This window comes from Rutidosis leptorrhynchoides, chromosome 1, assembly GCF_046630445.1.
Source record: "Rutidosis leptorrhynchoides isolate AG116_Rl617_1_P2 chromosome 1, CSIRO_AGI_Rlap_v1, whole genome shotgun sequence".
Taxonomy (NCBI): Eukaryota; Viridiplantae; Streptophyta; class Magnoliopsida; order Asterales; family Asteraceae; genus Rutidosis; species Rutidosis leptorrhynchoides.
The window spans coordinates 546,141,368-546,161,362 of NC_092333.1; the positions used below are offsets into that span (position 1 = coordinate 546,141,368).

Consider the following 19,995-nt stretch of genomic DNA (forward strand, 5'->3'; position numbering starts at 1 on the left):
TTATTTCATTAACACAAAACTTTTACAACCAATTGTTTACACATCAGGTTAATGAGCTGCCAAGACAGCAACTCAGTCAACCGACTCGACATTCACAAATTACTCGATACAAAGCAATGGGTTATGTAACCAATTATGCCACTCTATCTTCTTCGACTTGCACCTTCTCGCAATCCACTCGAAGCTCTTAACTTGGATTTCATTGACCGCAACCGGAACGCTCCAACATTTGTTTTTGAAGACCTTGTCATTCCTATTTTTCCACATTAGATATACAGTCGACCATATAACCGCTTGCCATATTATTTTGCCCATGTCCGAAAGATTATGACCCGAATTGCCTTCAAGTAGTTCGCGAACATAATTGCTTGGAAGATTACCCATCCTCCACCAATCAAATATTCTTTCCATGATGTCCTTCGATAACTTGCACGATAGAAGGGCATGATCCAAGTGCTCGATATCATTATCACAAATTGGACAACGAACCGAGTTCAAATCAATGCCCCTCTTATCGAGTTCCGTTAAAACCGGTAACCGACCTTTTCTTGCTCTCCAAACGAATATCTCAACCTTTTTGGGCACCAAATTATTTTTTAAAGTCTCCGAAGCCCCAACGTTGGTTTGTATTATCTTTTCATCAATTAGTTCAGTGAGTTTTTTAGTTTTGAACAAGCCATTTGCACCTAGAATCCAGGCCCATGAATCAGCCTGTTGCGGATCAATTACGACCGAGTGCAGTAGCTCATTCAGTTCCTTAAACTAGCCATTTGCTCGACCCGTTAATGCACACTTCCAATTCCAGTTCTCGAACCATTTTGTCCCATCCCAAATCAGTCTGTCACGAACCATTGCAGCAAGATCATCTTCCAAATGCGCTAGTCTTTTGAACCTGTTTTTTAAAGGAGAAGAACCAAGCCAAACTTCGTTCCAAAAAGAGGTAGATGCTCCATCACCAATTTTCTTGACAAAGGAGCTTCTGAAAGGCACACCTATATCATCGATGAAATCACCTGCTTTAACAATATTAGACCACACAGTGTTGTAAGTTGAATTCAACAATTGGGTGTTACTACAAAGACCACCCGAATGACCATAAATACTCAAAATGACTTTGACCCACAAGGAAGTGGATTCGGTTTTAAACCTCCACCACCACTTGCCAATCAACGCCAAGTTTTTGCTTTTAAGTGACCCGAGATTCAACCCTCCTTTCTCGAAAGGAAGTAGGTATCATCCCATTTTACCCACGCAATTTTTGTTTTATTTCCCGACCCGCCCCAAAAAAAAAGAATGTCTTACACACTCAAGCTTTTTTAACACACATGGCGGGGCACGGAAGAGAGAGAAATAATACAATGGAAGACTATTCAACACCGATTTAACAAGGGTCAAGCGTCCACCAAATGACATCGATCTAGCCTTCCAATCCGATAATCTCTTCTTGAACTTATCTAGCACCGGATTCTAATTCTCTAGTTTATTCATCCGACCACCAACCGGAAGACCAAGGCATATGAAGGGGAGGGAACCCACATTACACTTGTATATTCAAGCCATGATTTCCACCACATTTTTCTCAACACCCACGCCAATTAGATTACTTTTATTATAGTTGACTTTGAGGCTCGAAGTAAGTTCGAAACATTTTAGAAGTTTCATGAGATTCCGAATGTTATTTTCACACCATTCCCCAAAAAAGATAGTATCGTCCGCATATTGGAGAATTGAAATAGGGATTTTATCAACCCCAACTCCAACTCCCCTAAACATGTTACTTCTCACGGCTCCCTTAGTTAGAACATTTAGGCCCTCCGCCGCAAGAATAAAGAGAAAAGGTGATAATGGGTCACCTTGCCGTACACCCCGTTCCAACTTGAATTCACTTGTTGGTGATCCATTGACTAACACTGAGATAGAAGCAGATTCAAGGCACGAGTATATCCATTTCCTCCACTTTGCCCCGAATCCCATGGTTTCCATAATCTCCATAAGAAATTCCCAGTTAAGACAATCAAATGCTTTCTCAAAATCAACCTTGATTATTAAGCTTTTGATCCTTTTATGCTTTAGATAATCCACTGTTTCATTCGCGATTAGCGCCCCGTCAAGAATATTCCTCCCTTTGATAAATGCACTTTGTTCAAAGCCAACAAGGTGCGGAATTACTTTCCTAATTCGGTTGGAGAGTACCTTCGAGATAACCTTGTAATAACTACCAATTGGGCGGTAGTCATTCAAACATAACGGGTCGTTTTTTTTAGGCACAAGCGTGATGAACGATGCATTGCATCCCCTTGAAATCGATCCCGAATCCCAAAACTCATGTATAGCATTCATTAGGTGAAACTTAATAACATGCCAAAAATTTTTATAAAACAACATGTTAAAACCATCCGGCCCGGGAGCCTTGGAACTCCCACATTCTTTGATAGCATTCCAAACTTCTGACTCCGAAAAACTGCCCTCCAATAGGTCAGCCTCACACTCTGAAAGACGACGAAATTCAGGCCCATTTAGGCCCAATGCAGACCCATTACTATTCTGATCAGACATACTATAGCAGTCTCGGTTGAACAGCTGAGGTCTTTGCATGACAGTAGCCTTGAATACTGTCTTGAAGTGTTCGCAAACAGTCGATTTAATTACCATGGTCTTCATTCCATACTCCATTTATATTCAAACCACGTATGTTGCACTTATTGTGTCTCCTTTTAATAGATGAGTGAAAATATTTGGAGTTTTCATCGCATTCTAATATCCACCTTATGCGTGCTTTTTGTTTCAACATGTTTGATTTACTTTTCTCTTTTGCCATCCAATTTTTCCGAGCATCCAACCAACAACCACGTTCGACATCAGTGAGATTACCATTCTCGGCCTTAATTTCCCAATACAATGCCATTTCTTTCAAAGAGTTTATTTCTGAGTCAATGTTTCCAAATTCCTTTTTGCTCCAGTTTTTAGATCATTCTTGACGTTTTTAAGTTTGTCCCTGAAACGACAATCTTTTTTAGAGCCATGTGTAGGCTTATCCCACCCTTCTTAAATCACACGGTCCACTCCCTCTTTACTTAGCCATTCATCGAAGATCTTGAACGGTTTTGGTCCAAAATCAATGATCTTGTCCCTAAGAACTAACGGGCAATGGTCCGAATCTCTTCTATCCAAGGCAATGACCGAAAGGTCCTTCCACAAGCTGATGAATGAATCTGTGACAAAAAAGCGGTCCAACTTACTAAGTTTGATGCCATCATCACTCACGCGAGTATATTTCCTCCCGTTAATTGGTATTTCAATTAGGTTATTCCTTAGAATGAACTCATTGAATCTTTTTGCCCAAGCATGGTGGAAAACACAATTTAACCAATCCGAATGTTCCCTAACCTCATTGAAATCCCCGCATATAACCCACCCCACATCTTGGTTATTTATGAGACCATCTAAAGCATCCCATAACCTTTTCTTATCCTTATCATTGTGAGGTCCATAGACGTTGACTATTATTGATTCTAAACCCGAACCATACCATTTTCCCAGAATTGCAAGAAAAAATTCACTTCCCACCGCACTATCAACAATAAACTTCTTGGTATCCCAAATGATTAACATTCCACCCGAATTCCCAACAACTTCCTTTTGGATGAAACCAAAGTCGTTTGATCCCCACAGTGCCTGAACCCACCTATCCTCAAGATACCTACTTTTAGTTTCTTGAAATACAGCAATATCAGGTTTCTCGGTCGAACATAACCCTTTAACCCACCCAAATTTACCCTCCACACCAAATCCACGAACATTAAGTGACATTATCTTCATAATTAGAACTTAACAGACGAAAGGTTGAATAGATGAAACTTACTGATGTTTGAGGTTGGGCCACCTCAAACCAATTTGCTCACCGTATTCCTTCAGTTCAACGTTATTGATTGATCCACCAATCGATACCCCGTTACCATCTGCTGAGGTATTGCTTTTCGATTTACTGGATCTACTCCTTTTCCGACATGTTTTGCACTTAATTCGCTCACCTGAAGTAAAGTTTACCCCACTTCGTGCCAAATCCTTCATTGTCATTATCCTAGAGGAGGCCTTCCAATTTTCGATAGCCTTCCAGTAGCATCTATCACACACCGTTACTTCTCTTGAACCTTCACTCTGTCTAGAATTACGTCCTTTTTTCTTGATTTATTTTGTTTGGGGTACCTGGGATCCATCGCTTTCTTTTGATGTATCAGGCACAATGTTTGTGTTCGGCCTATTAACACTATTATCCCCATTTAACGGCCCAACATCATTTCTTTTGGACTCAACCTTGTTGCTACAGTTTGGGTCAGGCCCAAAAGAACCATTTTTTACTTTTACTTTAGGTGATCCGTTACTTCCAGCATCATTATTATTTTTTTCTATATTTAATGCATCGATATTTCCATCAGCCGAATTTGCTTCTCTAGGATTTTTGTTGGGACTAGGGTTTACGTAATTATTACTTAGTGTCTCTGCAACAATCTCCTCGACTTCTTCAAAAAGCTTGCCAGTCCCAAAACAACCCGACTGCTGATCTTCTTCCATCTGGAAGTTTCGGTTTGTCGTTTCACAGCCAACTCCGTTTGGCCGAAATCCAGGGATGTTGACCGATTCTAACCCTTCTTGCTGGAATGAATCATCCTCTTCTTCAATTGACTCATCATCTGTTCGACCAGTGGAATCTTCGCTGCCAGAAATTTCATCCGTATCGATAAATTCAGTACTATACTCTGACGATACAAATTCCTCGTCACTTTCGTTATGCTTGTTTTGTTGTTCTGGATAGTTCTTTTCTTCTTTTTTGACATTTATGAAGTACACATTAGATCTGTGTTTTAGCTTCAGTGAGTCATTTACAATCTCGGGGTTAAAAAGCTTGACAAACACTCTTCCAGAGGTTAACTTCTGATTACCAGCAAGGGAACAATTATCATATTCAAATACCACTCCCCAACATTCTGCAATCGAACCGAACATTTTTTCCGTCAAACAGTGGGGTGAGACACCTACAATTTCAAGCCATGACTGAGACGACCCGACCCAATCCATAGGGACGAATACAATAACATATGATAACATTGCGAGGTACTTGACCTCTATATGATACATTTTACAAACGTTGCATTTATTCTTAAAAGGCAAACTATCATTACATCAATATTTGACATTTTCGTCTAACATTTCATAATATCCAAATGACCTAATCTGTCATTTACTTATTTATATTCTCTATTGAACTCCAATGACTCGAATGCAACGTCTTTGTATCATGGCTTAAAAGGTCCCAAGTAGTATCCTTAACATGAGCTAATGCACAGCGGAAGACTTAATTCATACCTGAGAATAACATGCTTTAAAACGTCAACATAAAGTTGGTGAGATATATAGGTTTGATGCTAGCAGCGTTATAACAATGGAACACAAGATTTCATATATAAACATTTTAATAAAAATATTCTAAGTGGTTGAGCACTTGGTAACCATACTTAACATTTAATCACGTCGCATATTCCCTTTATTATGAAATCTTACTACACCGTACCAAGGTGTAGTCACGAAACGAAGTACTGTGCAACCGTTGAATACTGGTCGTCCAGTCCGGTTGGGGTTGTCAGGCCCGATAGATCTATCAACAGGATTCGCGTTTACAATACCGCTGTAAATATTAGTTACCAAGCTACAGGGAAGTATGCCAGTGGTACAACTCAACGTAGAATATATTTTTCAGTTACTTGTGTCCATAGCGTAAAACATAAAATACATGTATTCTCATCCCGAAATATTTAGAGTTTAAAAGTGGGACTATATACTCACTTTTGTCTTGAAGATATGTAATTTCGACTTGGTCTCCGATTGATATCACGAACCTATCCATATATAATATATCAATACCTTTTCTTTTTAAACAATCGTCACATATATATACTTATAATACTTTTAATACTTTTAATAATTCCTTAGTCCGTAGTTAGCAGTCCGATGTTAGTAATTCAATTTTAATGGTTCATATTTAGTTGTTTAATAAACCCCCAATGAAATAAATAAAACCCCCATCGTATATGTATTGGTCGAGATTAATCTTGACCCATGGTACCGGTGTTGTCAAATGACGTGTTGCGTACATAAAGTACCGGTGTTGTCAAATGACGTGTTGCGTACAATCATGGAATCTTATGATTAATCTTCTCGTATTGTTTACGGGTGATCCTGAACCATATAAAATTAAATTATGAGTACATATGTATAAAATATCATGTTACTTTAGGAAGATGTGATTTATTTAATTTTCTCCAATTATTTTCGTGGCTAAACTAGTCTTGGATATCCGATTTTGTTTTGGTCATAATTTCTTCGTTACAACTCCGTTTTCGTTGATTCAACTTTCCACTTCCTTGGATCGAGTCCCTCTTTAAGAATATGAACTGTAAATACCTTAGTTTGTATTCGAAATCATAGGTCATAGGTCAAATTTTGGTGAAACTTATGAAGTTAATCATTTTTGTTACAAAAACATCATTTAATGACCATTTTTCTAAAAATACTTATACTATGAATTAAATCATGAAATTTTTATGTGTTAACATATTCATAAGAAATATCATTTTTCCAGAATATAAACCTCCAATTCAAAGTTCAAGATGGTTTTTAATTATCCAACCCAAAACAGCCCCCGGTTGCACTCCGACGTCATAAAAACAGTTTTTTAAGGTATTCTTTGAAAAACCAAGTTATACCTTGTTAAATTAGCATATATTTAAGTTATATTACAGGTCTTGAAGTATTTTAAAAGTTAAGTTAGAAGAATCTATTTAGTTTGCAAACAAGTTTGAAATCATTCAAACTATGTTTTTGTTGTTAAAATTGTATACCATACAATAAGATAGCTATATATATATGAATCGAATAAGGTTATGAACAAAGTTACTACCTCAAGTTACTTGGACAAGATTGCTGTAAAAGAGGAGTAAAAACCTAGAACCAAAAGAGTGATGAAATTGGATGAAAGATTGGAAGCAACTTAAGACATAAACTTGAATTGAAAGTTGTATTTTTGTAGTGTTTTTGTTGATCTTTTTATGGTGGTGTTTAAGGTGATTCTTGAGAGGATTTTTGCTGGAGTTCTTAGAGAGACATGAGGCTAGTAAGTGTGTGTGTTTAGCTAGAGAAATGATGTTCCAAAAATTGAAAATGGATGCATGTATTTATGGTGGTGTAAAAGGTGTATAAATTTGTAATTTTGTGAAAAGATCTTTTAATCATGTGAAATTGTCATACTAAATAACAAAAGTAGTTACCTTATACATAAGGCATGAACAAGGGCTGGTTGGTGGTGATTTGATGTGTATATACCAATAGTAAATACGTATAGAAGCTAGGTATGATACGAGTACATATACTCTAGATATACGTATAGAAATCTTGTGAAAAATGGAATGAGGATTCAAATATAGCTATCTTTTGTGAATATACTTATATTGTTTTATGTATTTAAGTCTTTAAAAGTGATTAAATACATTATATATACGATATATGTATAAACATTATAGGTCGTAAGTATTTATGTCAAATAACGTTACGTATAGTTATCGTTTTGAAAGCTTAAGTTAGTAGTTTCAAAATATACTTATAACTTATTATTATTAATACAAAATGAGATATTTAAACATCCTTAAATCATGTTAAATATTTATATATACATATATATACACAAACGTATAATTAACATATATTGTATAGTTCGTGATATCATCGGTCAAACTAGACGGTTAAACGTTATGTAAAACTCTTTTCAAAATCATAAATCTCAACAATTTAGATTGCTTATCATGTTGGTAAGTTTTAATTTATGTAAATATTAATCTTATAAGTGTAAAACGATCGGAAAAATCCGGGTCGTTACAATGACATTCTTCCTTCGGGATAATATGAGGTGTCCCATCTCATTACCTTGCATATCCATTGTTTCAAGGGATGTTCAGCATTTTTAACGACCCCTTCAACCATATCCGATGAACTAAATATAAGTATGACACTTAGTCCACCTAAGAACTTGATTTGGATGTCCATGTACCCTTCCTGTTTAAAGATTAATTCCAGATTTTTAAACACCTCCAGGTTAACTGCATCACAGACAATAGCATTCTCCAAAATTTCAAGATTGTTGTTGCCATCTTCAACTACAAGTAGCTTTTCCTTTTCTTTTCCTGATGAAATATTGTTTTCACACCTTCTAATATTATTAAGCACATTCCTTAAGTCTTCACCCTTTTTTCCGAACGATTACCCACCACCTCCTTGAAGTTTCTACCATCATGGAATCTGCTGGGGATAGGCTTATCCGTCTGCTTATGGTTCTTGCTTGCTTCTTTCTCAGGAGGTTTTGGGTTCCTGTTTGTAGCCTTGAAGATCCTGATAGGTTTGTCGCCGAACTTGATGTTTTCTAACGAACGAATCATTATGTCTGGATTGTTTACCTCCGCGAATCTGACAAAGGCAAATCGGTTACCGTTTTGCAACCTTTTCCCTGCCATATACACATCCCGGACAGCGCCATAGGGCTTGAAAGTCTTCCACAAATCTACCACTCTACAATCTTCCGAGAAGTTGAAGAACATGAAAGATGTGAGATGACTTCTACCTGACCACTTGTTTTGATGTTGAAAGTCTCCATTGTATCCTTCCCGATTCCTTGCCGTGCCTGCCCTCTCCACTCCCTTTCTCTCTCACACATAGTTTCTCTAATATTATATTAGATAAATAGTAAATAATATAATATTATATTAAATAAATAGTAAATAATAATGCTATATATATTTAAAAACCCCACGCTTTCTAGTGTTTTCCTCAACCTTTTAGCAAAACTACACGCTTCTTAGTGTTTGTGGCAATCCTTAGAAATCTCACACTTTTAAATGAGTACCTCACTTTCATCTTATTCACATTTTTGACCGTGTAAATATTTATATTCGCTTACAAGTGTGAAGATTTGTTAGTACACAATGAAAATCGTCTAAATTTTTAATCACAATCAAAAGCGTGAAAGAAGTTAGAAAAAAGTACACATGAAGAAAAAAGCGTGTAGAAATAACACTTTTGTTGTAGTGAGAACTTTATAAATTAAGAAAGTGATACTAAATATAGAATGAAACTCATAATTTGGAATTTGTGGCAAATCAGTAACAATATTGATCAAGAAAATTAGTCAAAAGTCAAACACATTACTTTCAAATGGCATGTCTTAAACAAGATTTTTCATCATAAAGAGAGAATATAAATGAACGTACTTCGTGCCTGTGCGAACACTTGAAGATAAGTGCCTCTGGTTTGGGAATAAGAATCTCCTAAGTGATTGATAAGAATATCCTATTAGAGCACATGTGTTATGTGTTATTAATAGTGTTACCAAATTACGTATAATCTAAATAGCTCAATCAGTAGCTCTATATCAATTCATCAAAGAGATCACACGTTATCACACAACCATAAAAGTTCAGCAAAGATAATCTTCTATACACTAGTATAAAATAATAATAAAAGTTTATTATTCAGAGGAGCTAAATGTAACAATCAAATTCAAATACAATCACACTATACCTTTACTCTTAATTTCTAAATTCAACGAATAGAAAAAAAGTTAGGGTTTACGCTCAACATACCTTTATATCACGATAAAAGTATCAATTTGGGGAGAGTCGATAGTATGTCACTTGGTGAATACATCGAAAATCAATGGAATGCTTCACGCTGATAATACTATCAATTTTTTTTTTTGAACGGCCGGTTAGATGGTTAGTCACCCCACACAAGCTAGAAGGAACCCGCTCTCGAATTTTCGCACTTACGTGAACCAGATCGATTTTATTATATACCTACACCTGCCAGTAGGAAAGTGTAGGGACCACAGACCCGAAGGTTGACTGTGTATATATAATATACGGTAAACCTCCCCCATAGAATCGAACCCGCACCAATCGCAATGAAAGGATACAGACCCACAGTCCAGGAGCTTGGTACCACTCAGCCATATGCTCGGTGGTGATAATCAATTAACAATAAGTTTCATGATTAACGATATAAGTTTGTATACACAAATCATAAAAACAGCGAAGAAATTGATCGATTTACCTTTGATATGATAAGAACTCGCTAGCAATTCACCAATTGAATGTTTGATGAAGAAAATCGATTCAAGTTAGGGTTTGATACAAGAGAATCGCATTGAAGTTATGGTTCACAGTTTGTATACACGCATCATAAAATCGATGAAGAAATTGATCAAATTACCTGTGATATGATACGAAATCTGTAGCAATTCACCGATTGAATCTTTGAACAAGAGGATCGCATGGAAGATTATGGTTCACAGTAATAAGCTGCGATTAAAATTTATATCCGTAGAAGCCCTATAAGTTGGGGCATCGGTTATAACTATACGAAAAAGTATTATTTGAACTGTCCATACTTTAATTTGTCGTTAACGTTAAGTTTCAATATACTTCTGTATCTTTAGCCGTAGTGATACACAATTACTCCATATATGCTTTCTCAATATTTAGAAGAGTGGAGATACTATATACTTACTCACATTTAAAGATGTGAAGATTTTGTATGCGTCCTCACAACTAAAAGCATGAGTTTTGTTGCTTGTTTTTTAACAACTAAAAGCGTGAGTATTTGCTTCTTGATTCTACACACTTAAAAATGAAATTATTTAACTTCCTTTCTTCGCAAGTAGAAGCGTGAATGTTAAAGTTTATCATTTTTCAATTCTTTACATCAAAAAGCATGAATAAATAGGTAGAATTTTTTTACATTCTCAAATGTGAGTAATATTGATTCACAGTCAAAAGCGTGAAAGAAAGGCAAATTCTATTAAAGAATATAAATTCTTCACACCCATAAATGTGTAAATAAACATACAGATTTATAATTATGAGTATCTTAAAATTAATTTTCACACCTTCACCAAATGTGAAGAAAAAAGTGTGACGAATCCACTAATTTGTTGTAGTGGAAGAACCAACATCATCTGTTAGTAGGAGTTTCAACTCTTGAGGCCAATCTCCAATAGTCAAAGACTATGAAAAACTTGCAACTTTAGAATTTCACAACAGATGATAAAATTTAAATTCTAATAATATATCTCACTAATCTTTATAAATGCTTTCATTTATATCATGTTTTCACAACGTCAAGAGATATCATTTCATTATATAATTGTGATAAAGGCAAATCTTTAACTAATTACGAAAATTAACTAAGTTGCAAAGGAGAACTAACTTTCGGGTTGACATCCGTGTTGGGTTAATTGGTAGGTCAAGACACGAGACATAAAATGAGTGTAAAAGCGGAAGTAAAATGCAAAGTCAAAAAAATGTCTAATCATTAAAGTTTAGTTATTATTGTAAGAACTAGCCTGAACCAGAACAAGGAGTACATGTGATTCCTAGTGTATAATTAGTCATATTCATACATTGTGTTCATCAGTGGACTCGTTTGTTTTCTAACTAAGCATTTAAAGTGTATGGTCTCTTAGGACTCTTGCCACTCCCTTACTCTCTTTTTGGCTTTCATTGGGCTCTTTTGCTTTTTAGTTCTTTTGCTTTCATGCTTTGCAAATAGCTTCACATTTGCTATTTTTTTCTAAGTTGGCCCTCATTTGGACTCTTTTGTTGCCTCAATGGTCCATACTTATTATGTCATATGGTAGTGGCTATAAGTTTGCAATCGTTTCATAATATTTAGCGTTTACTTCCTATCTTAAACAAGTAGTATGATCTCGAATTTGAGAGTAGTTCTATTAGTCTTAAGATTAGATTAATGAAAAGATATAAGTTTGACTAAGAATTTATACTTTCAAAAATAGGGTTTGGAATGGGAATTTAGTTTAATTAGGTTTTTTCCTAAAAAAAGTTAAGATTTCTACGGTAACTATTTGTTTCTAGCACGCATACTGGGTGCTAACGACCTGGGTAAATAGGCTAAAAATTGGTGCAAAACAAAAAGGTAAACACGTATCCTAAAGTCCTCCTATTTTACTTTGGTTAACTCCATAATAGTTAAAAATTTAAAACTACACAAGTTCAAAATTCCTCACGGGTTAATCATAAGATAATAATTAGTCATTAAAATCAGAAGTAAGTTTTCGGATAATAATTTTTACATCTCAAGAATTTAAAAAAAAAAAATTTAAGTTTCACATAATCTTTGAAAGAAAACTTAGACTAAAATGTCAATTATTATGAAATAATATTTACAACAGGACAATATTTAGCTCAAGTGAAGAATTTAAGTCTCCCCCACACTTAAAATCATGCAATGTTCCCACTTTCATGTACTTATACTACAATGATAAAATAAAGGAAGACAAAAATGTAAAAGGGGGCGAGAACATCATCGGGTATTATGAGTTGTAAGCGAATAGGATAAAGGACGAGCGCGAAGATCAGCACGCTTATTTATAAATGAGTCATAAGCTTGTTTCAAACCATTTAAATTTTTCCTTAGTGGGGTTTCACTTCCCCACACTTATCGGGCGACATATAAAGTCGGTGGAAAATGTTTCACGAATAAGTAAAGTGAGCCAATCATTTACACCTCGGGTTGTATAGATAAAATATAAAAAAAAATTTTTTAGTTTCTTCAGAATTTTAAAATAACTCTAGTGTTAATAAATGACTCTCCATTATTTGTGGCTTGCAGCAATAGGTTTGTTTTCGTTTGATTCTTGCCAAAATGGGTCTTCAAGTACCATATTCCATTTGCTAATTTGTTTAGGATACTCAAATTCCACCAGAGTAGTAACTGGTTCTTCTAGTACAAGCTCATCATCATTAACAGTTCCCAACAGTTCAACCTCGAGATCATCATTGGTTTTGACTTTAATAAACTTTTCAAACTCGGCCTTGAGGTCGAATTCTTCATCACTAATACCCATCGAGGTGAAATACCCCGTGTCAACATCTATCAATTCCCGAAAGTCTTCTTCGAGAGACGAATTAATATCATCTAACCACATAATACGACAATCTCCTCCTCCCTATCGATATCCAACAGATCCTCCAACTTGAACTTGGGATAAAAATCCTCATTTTCAGCATCCGATGAATCTCATTTGAATGTATGAAACTCATGCTCATCTTCTTCGGCCGAAAAATCCCAATTTCTTGCAGGTGGTTCGTCATTCCTGATTTTATCATTGAATATACCAGTTGTGTTATGATAGTGGTAGGTGGTGGAGTGGTAGGTTGTGAAGTTATGGGTGGTGAAGTTGGAATCGAAGGTGAGTATAGATCGGGAAGAGGTTTTGCGATAGGTAGGGGGCTTACGTGTTTGACGTCTGGATTTGTGCAACATTGTAAAGATCCATAAATACACGTGCACAATCCTCCGGCTATCATCATTTCTTCCATTGACATATTTTCAATACTGACCCCAATCTCCTCTACTCCTTCTTTTTGTTGAGACCACGTTATCTCGTCACCTTCTTTTTTGATGATATCCACAAGTTTTACCATTTAGACCTCGATATCATTTTCCTCAACTCCTCCTTCTTCTTCTTCAATTGGCTTGATCTTGAGTGGTTCGAACTCCTCATCAATAAACTCTTCCTCATCACTAGTCCAATAGTACGCATTTGGTTTGGGAAGATATGGTGTACCACTTATCGTATTTTGAGTTGGAACCTCTTCATCCTTTTTTTCAAAAACTCTCTCGGACTCGGAGGTAATAGTGGGCGATTTAGTAATTTCTTCCTCAAATTCAAGAAGGTTGCTCGGGGGACTTGTAAATTTTGCCTAGGGAATGGGTTGTACGTTACTTTGAGGATTGTGGGTTTGCACCTCTTTCCCCTCATCATTTGTTTCTTCCTCCCAGAGCATAAGTTCCCGTTGATCCTTCACTTGTCTCATGTACTCATTCCATTCCAATATCGATTGTATCCTTTCTTGCTTAGCAGCCTCAACCTCCTTAATCATGAAATGTCCCATTCATATTGATTATAAACGTTCCATATTAATTGATTTCGTCGCGAGGTTTTGACCTCTATATGAGACATTTTTCAAAGACTGCATTCATTTTTAAAACAACCATAACCTTTATTTTATCGATAAAGGTTTAAAAAGTATTACGTAGATTATCAAATAATGATAATCTAAAATATACCGTTTACACACGACCATTACATAATGGTTTACAATAAGAATATATTACATCAAAAATAAGTTTCTTGAATGTAGTTTTTACATAATATCATACAAGCATGGACTCCAAATCTTGTCCTTATTTTAGTATGCAACAGCGGAAGCTCTTAATAATCACCTGAGAATAAACATGCTTAAAACGTCAACAAAAATGTTGGTGAGTTATAGGTTTAACCTATATATTATCAAATCATAATAATAGACCACAAGATTTCATATTTCAATATACATCCCATACATAGAGATAAAAATCATTCATATGGTTTGAACACCTGGTAACCGACATTAACAAGATGCATATAAGAATATCCCCATCATTCCGGGACATCCATCGGACATGATATAAAAACTCGAAGTACTAAAGCATCCGCTACAACGGATGGGGTTTGTTGGGCCCAATAGATCTATCTTTAGGATTCGCGTCAATTAGTAGACTGGTTTACTAATTCTTAGGTTACCAAGTAAAATGGGCATATTCGGCTTCGATCGTTCAACCATAGAAAGTAGTTTCATGTACTTGTGTCTATTTTGTAAACATTTATAAAGCTGCATGTATTCTCATCCCAAAAATATTAGATTTTAAAAGTGGGACTATAACTCACTTTCACAGATTTTTACTTCGTCGGGAGTAAGACTTGGCCACTGGTCGATTCACGAACCTATAATAAATATATACATATATATATCAAAGTATGTTCAAAATATATTTACAACATTTTTAATACGTTTTGATGTTTTAAGTTTATTAAGTCAGCTGTCCTCGTTAGTAACCTACAACTAGTTGTCCATAGTTAGATGTACAGAAATAAATTGATATATATATTATCTTAAATCAATCCAAGACCCAGTGTATACACGTCTCAGGCTAGATCACAACTCAAAGTATATATATTTTTGGAATCAACCTCAACCCTGTATAGCTAACTCCAACATTACTGCATATAGAGTGTCTATGGTTGTTCCAAATAACATATATACATGGGTCGATATGATATGTCAAAACATTTGCATACGTGTCTATGGTATCCCAAGATTACATAATATATTAGAATACATGTATAATACAATATAAGTTAGCTAGGATATGATTAATATAGATTTGTTACCAATTTTCACGTAGCTACAACAAGCAAAAATATCCAATCTTGTTTTACCCATAACTTCTTCGTTTTAAATCCGTTTTGAGTGAATCAAATTGATATGGTTTCATATTGAACTCTATTTTATGAATCTAAATAGAAAAAGTATAGGTTTATAGTCAGAAATATAAGTTACAAGTCATTTTTGTAAGAGGTAGTCATTTCAGTCGAAAGAACTACGTCTTGATGACCATTTTGAAAAACATACTTCCACTTTGAGTTTAACCATGATTTTTGGATATAGTTTCATGTTTATAAGAAAAATCATTTTCCCAGAAGAACAATTTTTAAATCATAGTTTATCATAGTTTTTAATTAACTAACCCAAAACAGCCCGCGGTGTTACTACGACGGCGTATATCCAGTTTTACGGTATTTTTCGTGTTTTCAGGTTTTAAATCATTAAGTTAGCATATCATATAGATATTAAACATGTGTTTAGTTGATTTTAAAAGTCAATTTAGAAGGATTAACTTTTATTTGCGAACAAGTTTAGAATTAACTAAACTATGTTCTAGTGATTTCAAGTTTAAACCTTCGAATAAGGTAGTTTTATATATATGAATTGAATTGTAACGACCCTGCTTTTTCGACTTGCTTTTGTGCCTTGTGTTTTTGCGAAACTGCGTATTTGTACGTACTGTGTTACTTTATACTCTGGAAACTTGATTTACGTGGTTTACTTCCATTTATATGTTAAAACGTGCCTTAGAGTACGTAGGATACATAACTTGATCATTGGAAGCCTTTATAACCGTTAGTGTTATTTGACGTTTCGAATAAACCGCGAACTTGCGCGCACATTTAACCTTTGTCATAATCGGAATATTATGACTGCAAAATATTAATTATTATTTTATAATAATAATTACCTGGGTTTTTGGATACTTAATTACGCGTAGTAATTTAATTATGCACAATAGTTAGTCTTGTTGGACTTTCTACCTTGTTGGGCTCAAGCCCACCCTACTCTAGCTAGTGACCCAATTAATTAGCCCTTGTCCATGTCATCAATCCTTTTCAAATTCCTTGCTTATAAATACTAGCCCTTGTCCATGTCATCAATCCTTGTCAAATTCCTTGCTTATAAATACTAGCCCTTGTCCATGTCATCAATCCTTGTCAAATTCCTTGCTTATAAATACTAGCCCTTGTCCATGTCATCAATCCTTGTCAAATTCCTTGCTTATAAATACTAGCCATTTACCTCTCATTCAAATCACTTGCTCATTTGGTTTTCACACACACTTGTTCTTTCTTTCTTTCCTTTCTAGTATTGCTTGTTGACGACCTTTCGGACCGACTTACTACTTACGTACTTTCATTACCGACTTTACCACTTTTATCACTGTGAGTTATAGCATTCCCTTTTTACTTTAACTTATTTTGGGAACTGAGAATACATGCGGATTTTATGTTTTACATACTAGGCACGAGTACTTAAACTTATATATGTGTGGGTTATACAACGGCAGAAACATTCCCTTTAGCTCGGTAGCGTTTAGTCATTGGTTTTTGAACCGGTGAACGCGAATCTTAGATATGGATCCATAGGGTTTGACATGCCCACTCGGGCTAGTCGCGCTAGCATTTAACGAGTGTTTAATACTTCGTAGACATACGCACTTGCCAAGTGTACTTTCAGGGGGTATAAACGTTAAGTTAGTTACCGAGTGCCCACGGTTATACATATACTTTATCATACTGATTTGAATTACTGATTTGAAACGCTTGTTTGAAGCACTGAAATCTCGTGGCCTACATTACATTACTGAATACAAACAAACTATAGCTCACCAACATTCGTGTTGACTTTTTAAGCATGTATTTCTCAGGTGTTTAGACGTTGTTGCTTCTGCTGTTAGCCTTGCTGTTCTAGTCTCGGTGTATAGACTTGCTGTTACAGACTTGCTGTGTTAGACTTCCGCTGCATTACTTAGAGATGTCTCAAGCATGAAACTTTTACTTTGCATTCCCAACTTATGTTATTTTCAAAACAATAGCTTTGTAGTGACCTTAGTATCATGTACTCATGTTAATGTTTCCTATTCATCTTTTGTAAAACGTTATCTGTTCATGAATGCAAAACTGGTTTTCAAACAGCATATAGTGTTTGACCTTGTAATGATCCTGTTATTGATGTACTGTACACGATGATTTTGTACGGGGCGTCACAGTTGGTATCAGAGCATTGGTTGTAGGGAATTAGGTTGCATTAGTGAGTCTAGGACCGACCCAAGTAGGATTCACTAATAGGAATAATCTACAACTTGCTAGTTTACTTGTTTCTGCGGAACCTGCTGCATGCTACTGTGTTATATTACTACATGTTACTGCTTACTACTACTGCATGCCACTGCTTACTTTTACTACCGTATGAACTTGCTGCATGCTACCGTTTCCTTTTACTGCTATGTAAACTCGCTGCATGCTTTTGCTTATTCTAGCTACTGCATGCTACTATGTGCTTTCGATTGCATGTTACTTCTGTTTAGTACTGTTAATATTGCCATGCTATATACTGCTGTAAACGAGCTAGGTTGCTGTAGTGCCTGATTACGTGCTTGCTTCATGCCTGCTATTCGCTGCACCGACTTGGAAAAACTTACCTTTCCTAGTTCAGATGTTCTTCTTAACCCATTTCCCACACGTCTAACCCTAAGGATTAGTATTATAATCCACCTGTTACTACTGTTCCACCGTTCCAGAGATCGAAACGATTCTTCACGCAATCTAGGAGGAGTACCCCTCGGATTACACGCCCACTAAAGTCGATCCTCGGAGGAGGAGATATTGGAGGATTTATCGGAGTAACCGCACCCCGAGCTCACTCTAAATAGCCACGTACGACGTGTGAACATTCGAAGGTTGTTCAGTTCCTGCAAGATGGCTCGTATCTCGTACGCTTTCATGACCGTCACTTATCTCTTTCGTTCTTCACCACTGCTCGACGATCTGACGACATTTCTGGATTTAGTACCCTAACACTCTTAGGCATTGGGGAAGTCGGGAGGACATCTCCTTTCACAAGGTCAGAGTGCCTTCTATTGATGCTCAACCATACCCAAAGACTTGGGAGTCGCCTCAAGACATATCGTACTACTACTTGCTACACATACAACTCGACGCGAGACCCAGATTGAATTTCTAGAAAGGAACCTAACGATGTTACCTGAACCTGAACATTTTGAAGAAATTTCAGGACATTTAGGCATTGGTGCATGACCTACGGAACTTACGCACCCACACCGAGAAACCGTGAGATTAATTATATAGATTTTGTTTTGAGATAGCATAGATAAAGCACCGTGGGATGAAATTGAGTAGAACTGAAAGTGATCACGTTACATTGACCATATGGAGTGATATTGGAATGAACGTACGATTTAGTACAATATAATGACGCCAGGCCAGCGTAATTATATTGAAGTGAATTATGCAGAAGTCCCAATGTTACTACATAAGGAATATGAAGCGATTCAAAGGAAATTTTGGTAGGAACCACTTGAGTATACGCATTATGGTCTGATAAAGGCAGGAATAACCACTTAGTCTAGATACTGTACGAGAAGGGCCTGGACTGCATAATTGATAACCCGAAAATTTGTTATAGATATAGACACCCTGGATACTTAAGGAAAAAGTTCTCAAATAGGAAAAAAAAAAAAAAACTTTGGACTCACATATGATAGAGCAATCGTTATCTCAGCTATGGAGACTCGCATGGATCCTGATTTTAGTTAGGGTACGTTTCTTCACAACGATTTATCGTCTCGAAATTGTTTAATACTAGAGTGATAGAAACCTTATACCTAAGAATCCTAGTGTGATAACTAATAAGCCATTAACAATCATGAGAGTTAAGTATTCTATAGGACAAACTAATGGTAAGTTGGCAGAGATAGAGGAGTAATTTAAGATAGTACCTTAAAAATTAACAGGTGGGTCATTTGGAGATGACCTCATGCCAACAAAACTTGGAAGTTTTATAGTAGTAGTTGGAAAGGATTAGTTACCTGCGCACAAGCAGATGTTATTTGAGAAGGTTGATAAAAATTTTCACGGCAGTATAATAAGATTTGGTTGGAATGGACCTTAAAATTAACCTAATACTCATCGAGTTAGAAAGCTTTGAGGAAATAGTTGGAACGGACTGACTTTCAAGGACGAAAGCGAAAGTTATTTATAGTAAGAAGATTATTCGTATACCTCGTGAGAATGGTGAGCCAAAAGCCATCCGGATTACTTCAACAACCCGAGATCCCACAATGGAAATGGGAAGGGATGACGATGGATTTCATTCTGAAACTACCAAAAACAGTCGGCAGTTATGACACTATCGGGGTTATCGTTGATCGCCTCACCAAATCTGCTCACTTTCTAGCCATGAAAGAAACCGATACAATGGACAACGATACATAAAGGAAATTGTATCCCGTCACTTCAGCAATTCAAATACTATACTACCCAAGAATCGTATTTGATACTCATTCTTATGCGACACTGAATCCTAACTTATTCCGAGAGAATTCTTAATCAATGATAATCACACCATCACCCTTCTTACTTCGATATTAGTCATACCAGTTCGGAATTTCCAAAATCAATGGGTAGTTAATCCCCGTCCT

At 35.9% G+C, this 19,995-nt stretch overlaps 2 protein-coding genes across 2 annotated transcripts; both read right to left on the reverse strand.

The window, feature by feature from the left end:
- Positions 1 to 99: 99 nt before the first annotated feature.
- LOC139843245 (uncharacterized) lies at positions 100 to 1,413 on the reverse strand. The gene is made up of 3 exons (XM_071833317.1): positions 1,326 to 1,413; positions 850 to 1,013; positions 100 to 711 (listed from the first exon to the last, which is right to left on the reverse strand). The coding sequence occupies exons 1-3, from the start codon at positions 1,411 to 1,413 to the stop codon at positions 100 to 102; spliced, it is 864 nt and encodes a 287-aa protein (XP_071689418.1).
- A 1,632-nt stretch (positions 1,414 to 3,045) lies between these two features.
- LOC139843265 (uncharacterized) lies at positions 3,046 to 3,810 on the reverse strand. Its single transcript, XM_071833337.1, has one exon. It carries the CDS (start codon positions 3,808 to 3,810, stop codon positions 3,046 to 3,048), a length of 765 nt encoding a protein of 254 aa, XP_071689438.1.
- Positions 3,811 to 19,995: the final 16,185 nt, after the last annotated feature.

Excerpts from the sequence above, each read along its gene's own strand:
- LOC139843245 (XM_071833317.1), bottom strand. The coding sequence starts at position 1,413 with ATGTCATTTGGTGGACGCTTGACCCTTGTTAAATCGGTGTTGAATAGT. Across the intron at positions 1,014-1,325 it reads TCTCTTCCGTGCCCCGCCAT|GTGATTTCATCGATGATATA; the intron begins GTGTGTTAAAAA and ends TTGTTAAAGCAG. Across the intron at positions 712-849 it reads AAGATGATCTTGCTGCAATG|GCTGATTCATGGGCCTGGAT; the intron begins GTTCGTGACAGA and ends GATCCGCAACAG.
- LOC139843265 (XM_071833337.1), bottom strand. The coding sequence starts at position 3,810 with ATGTCACTTAATGTTCGTGGATTTGGTGTGGAGGGTAAATTTGGGTGG.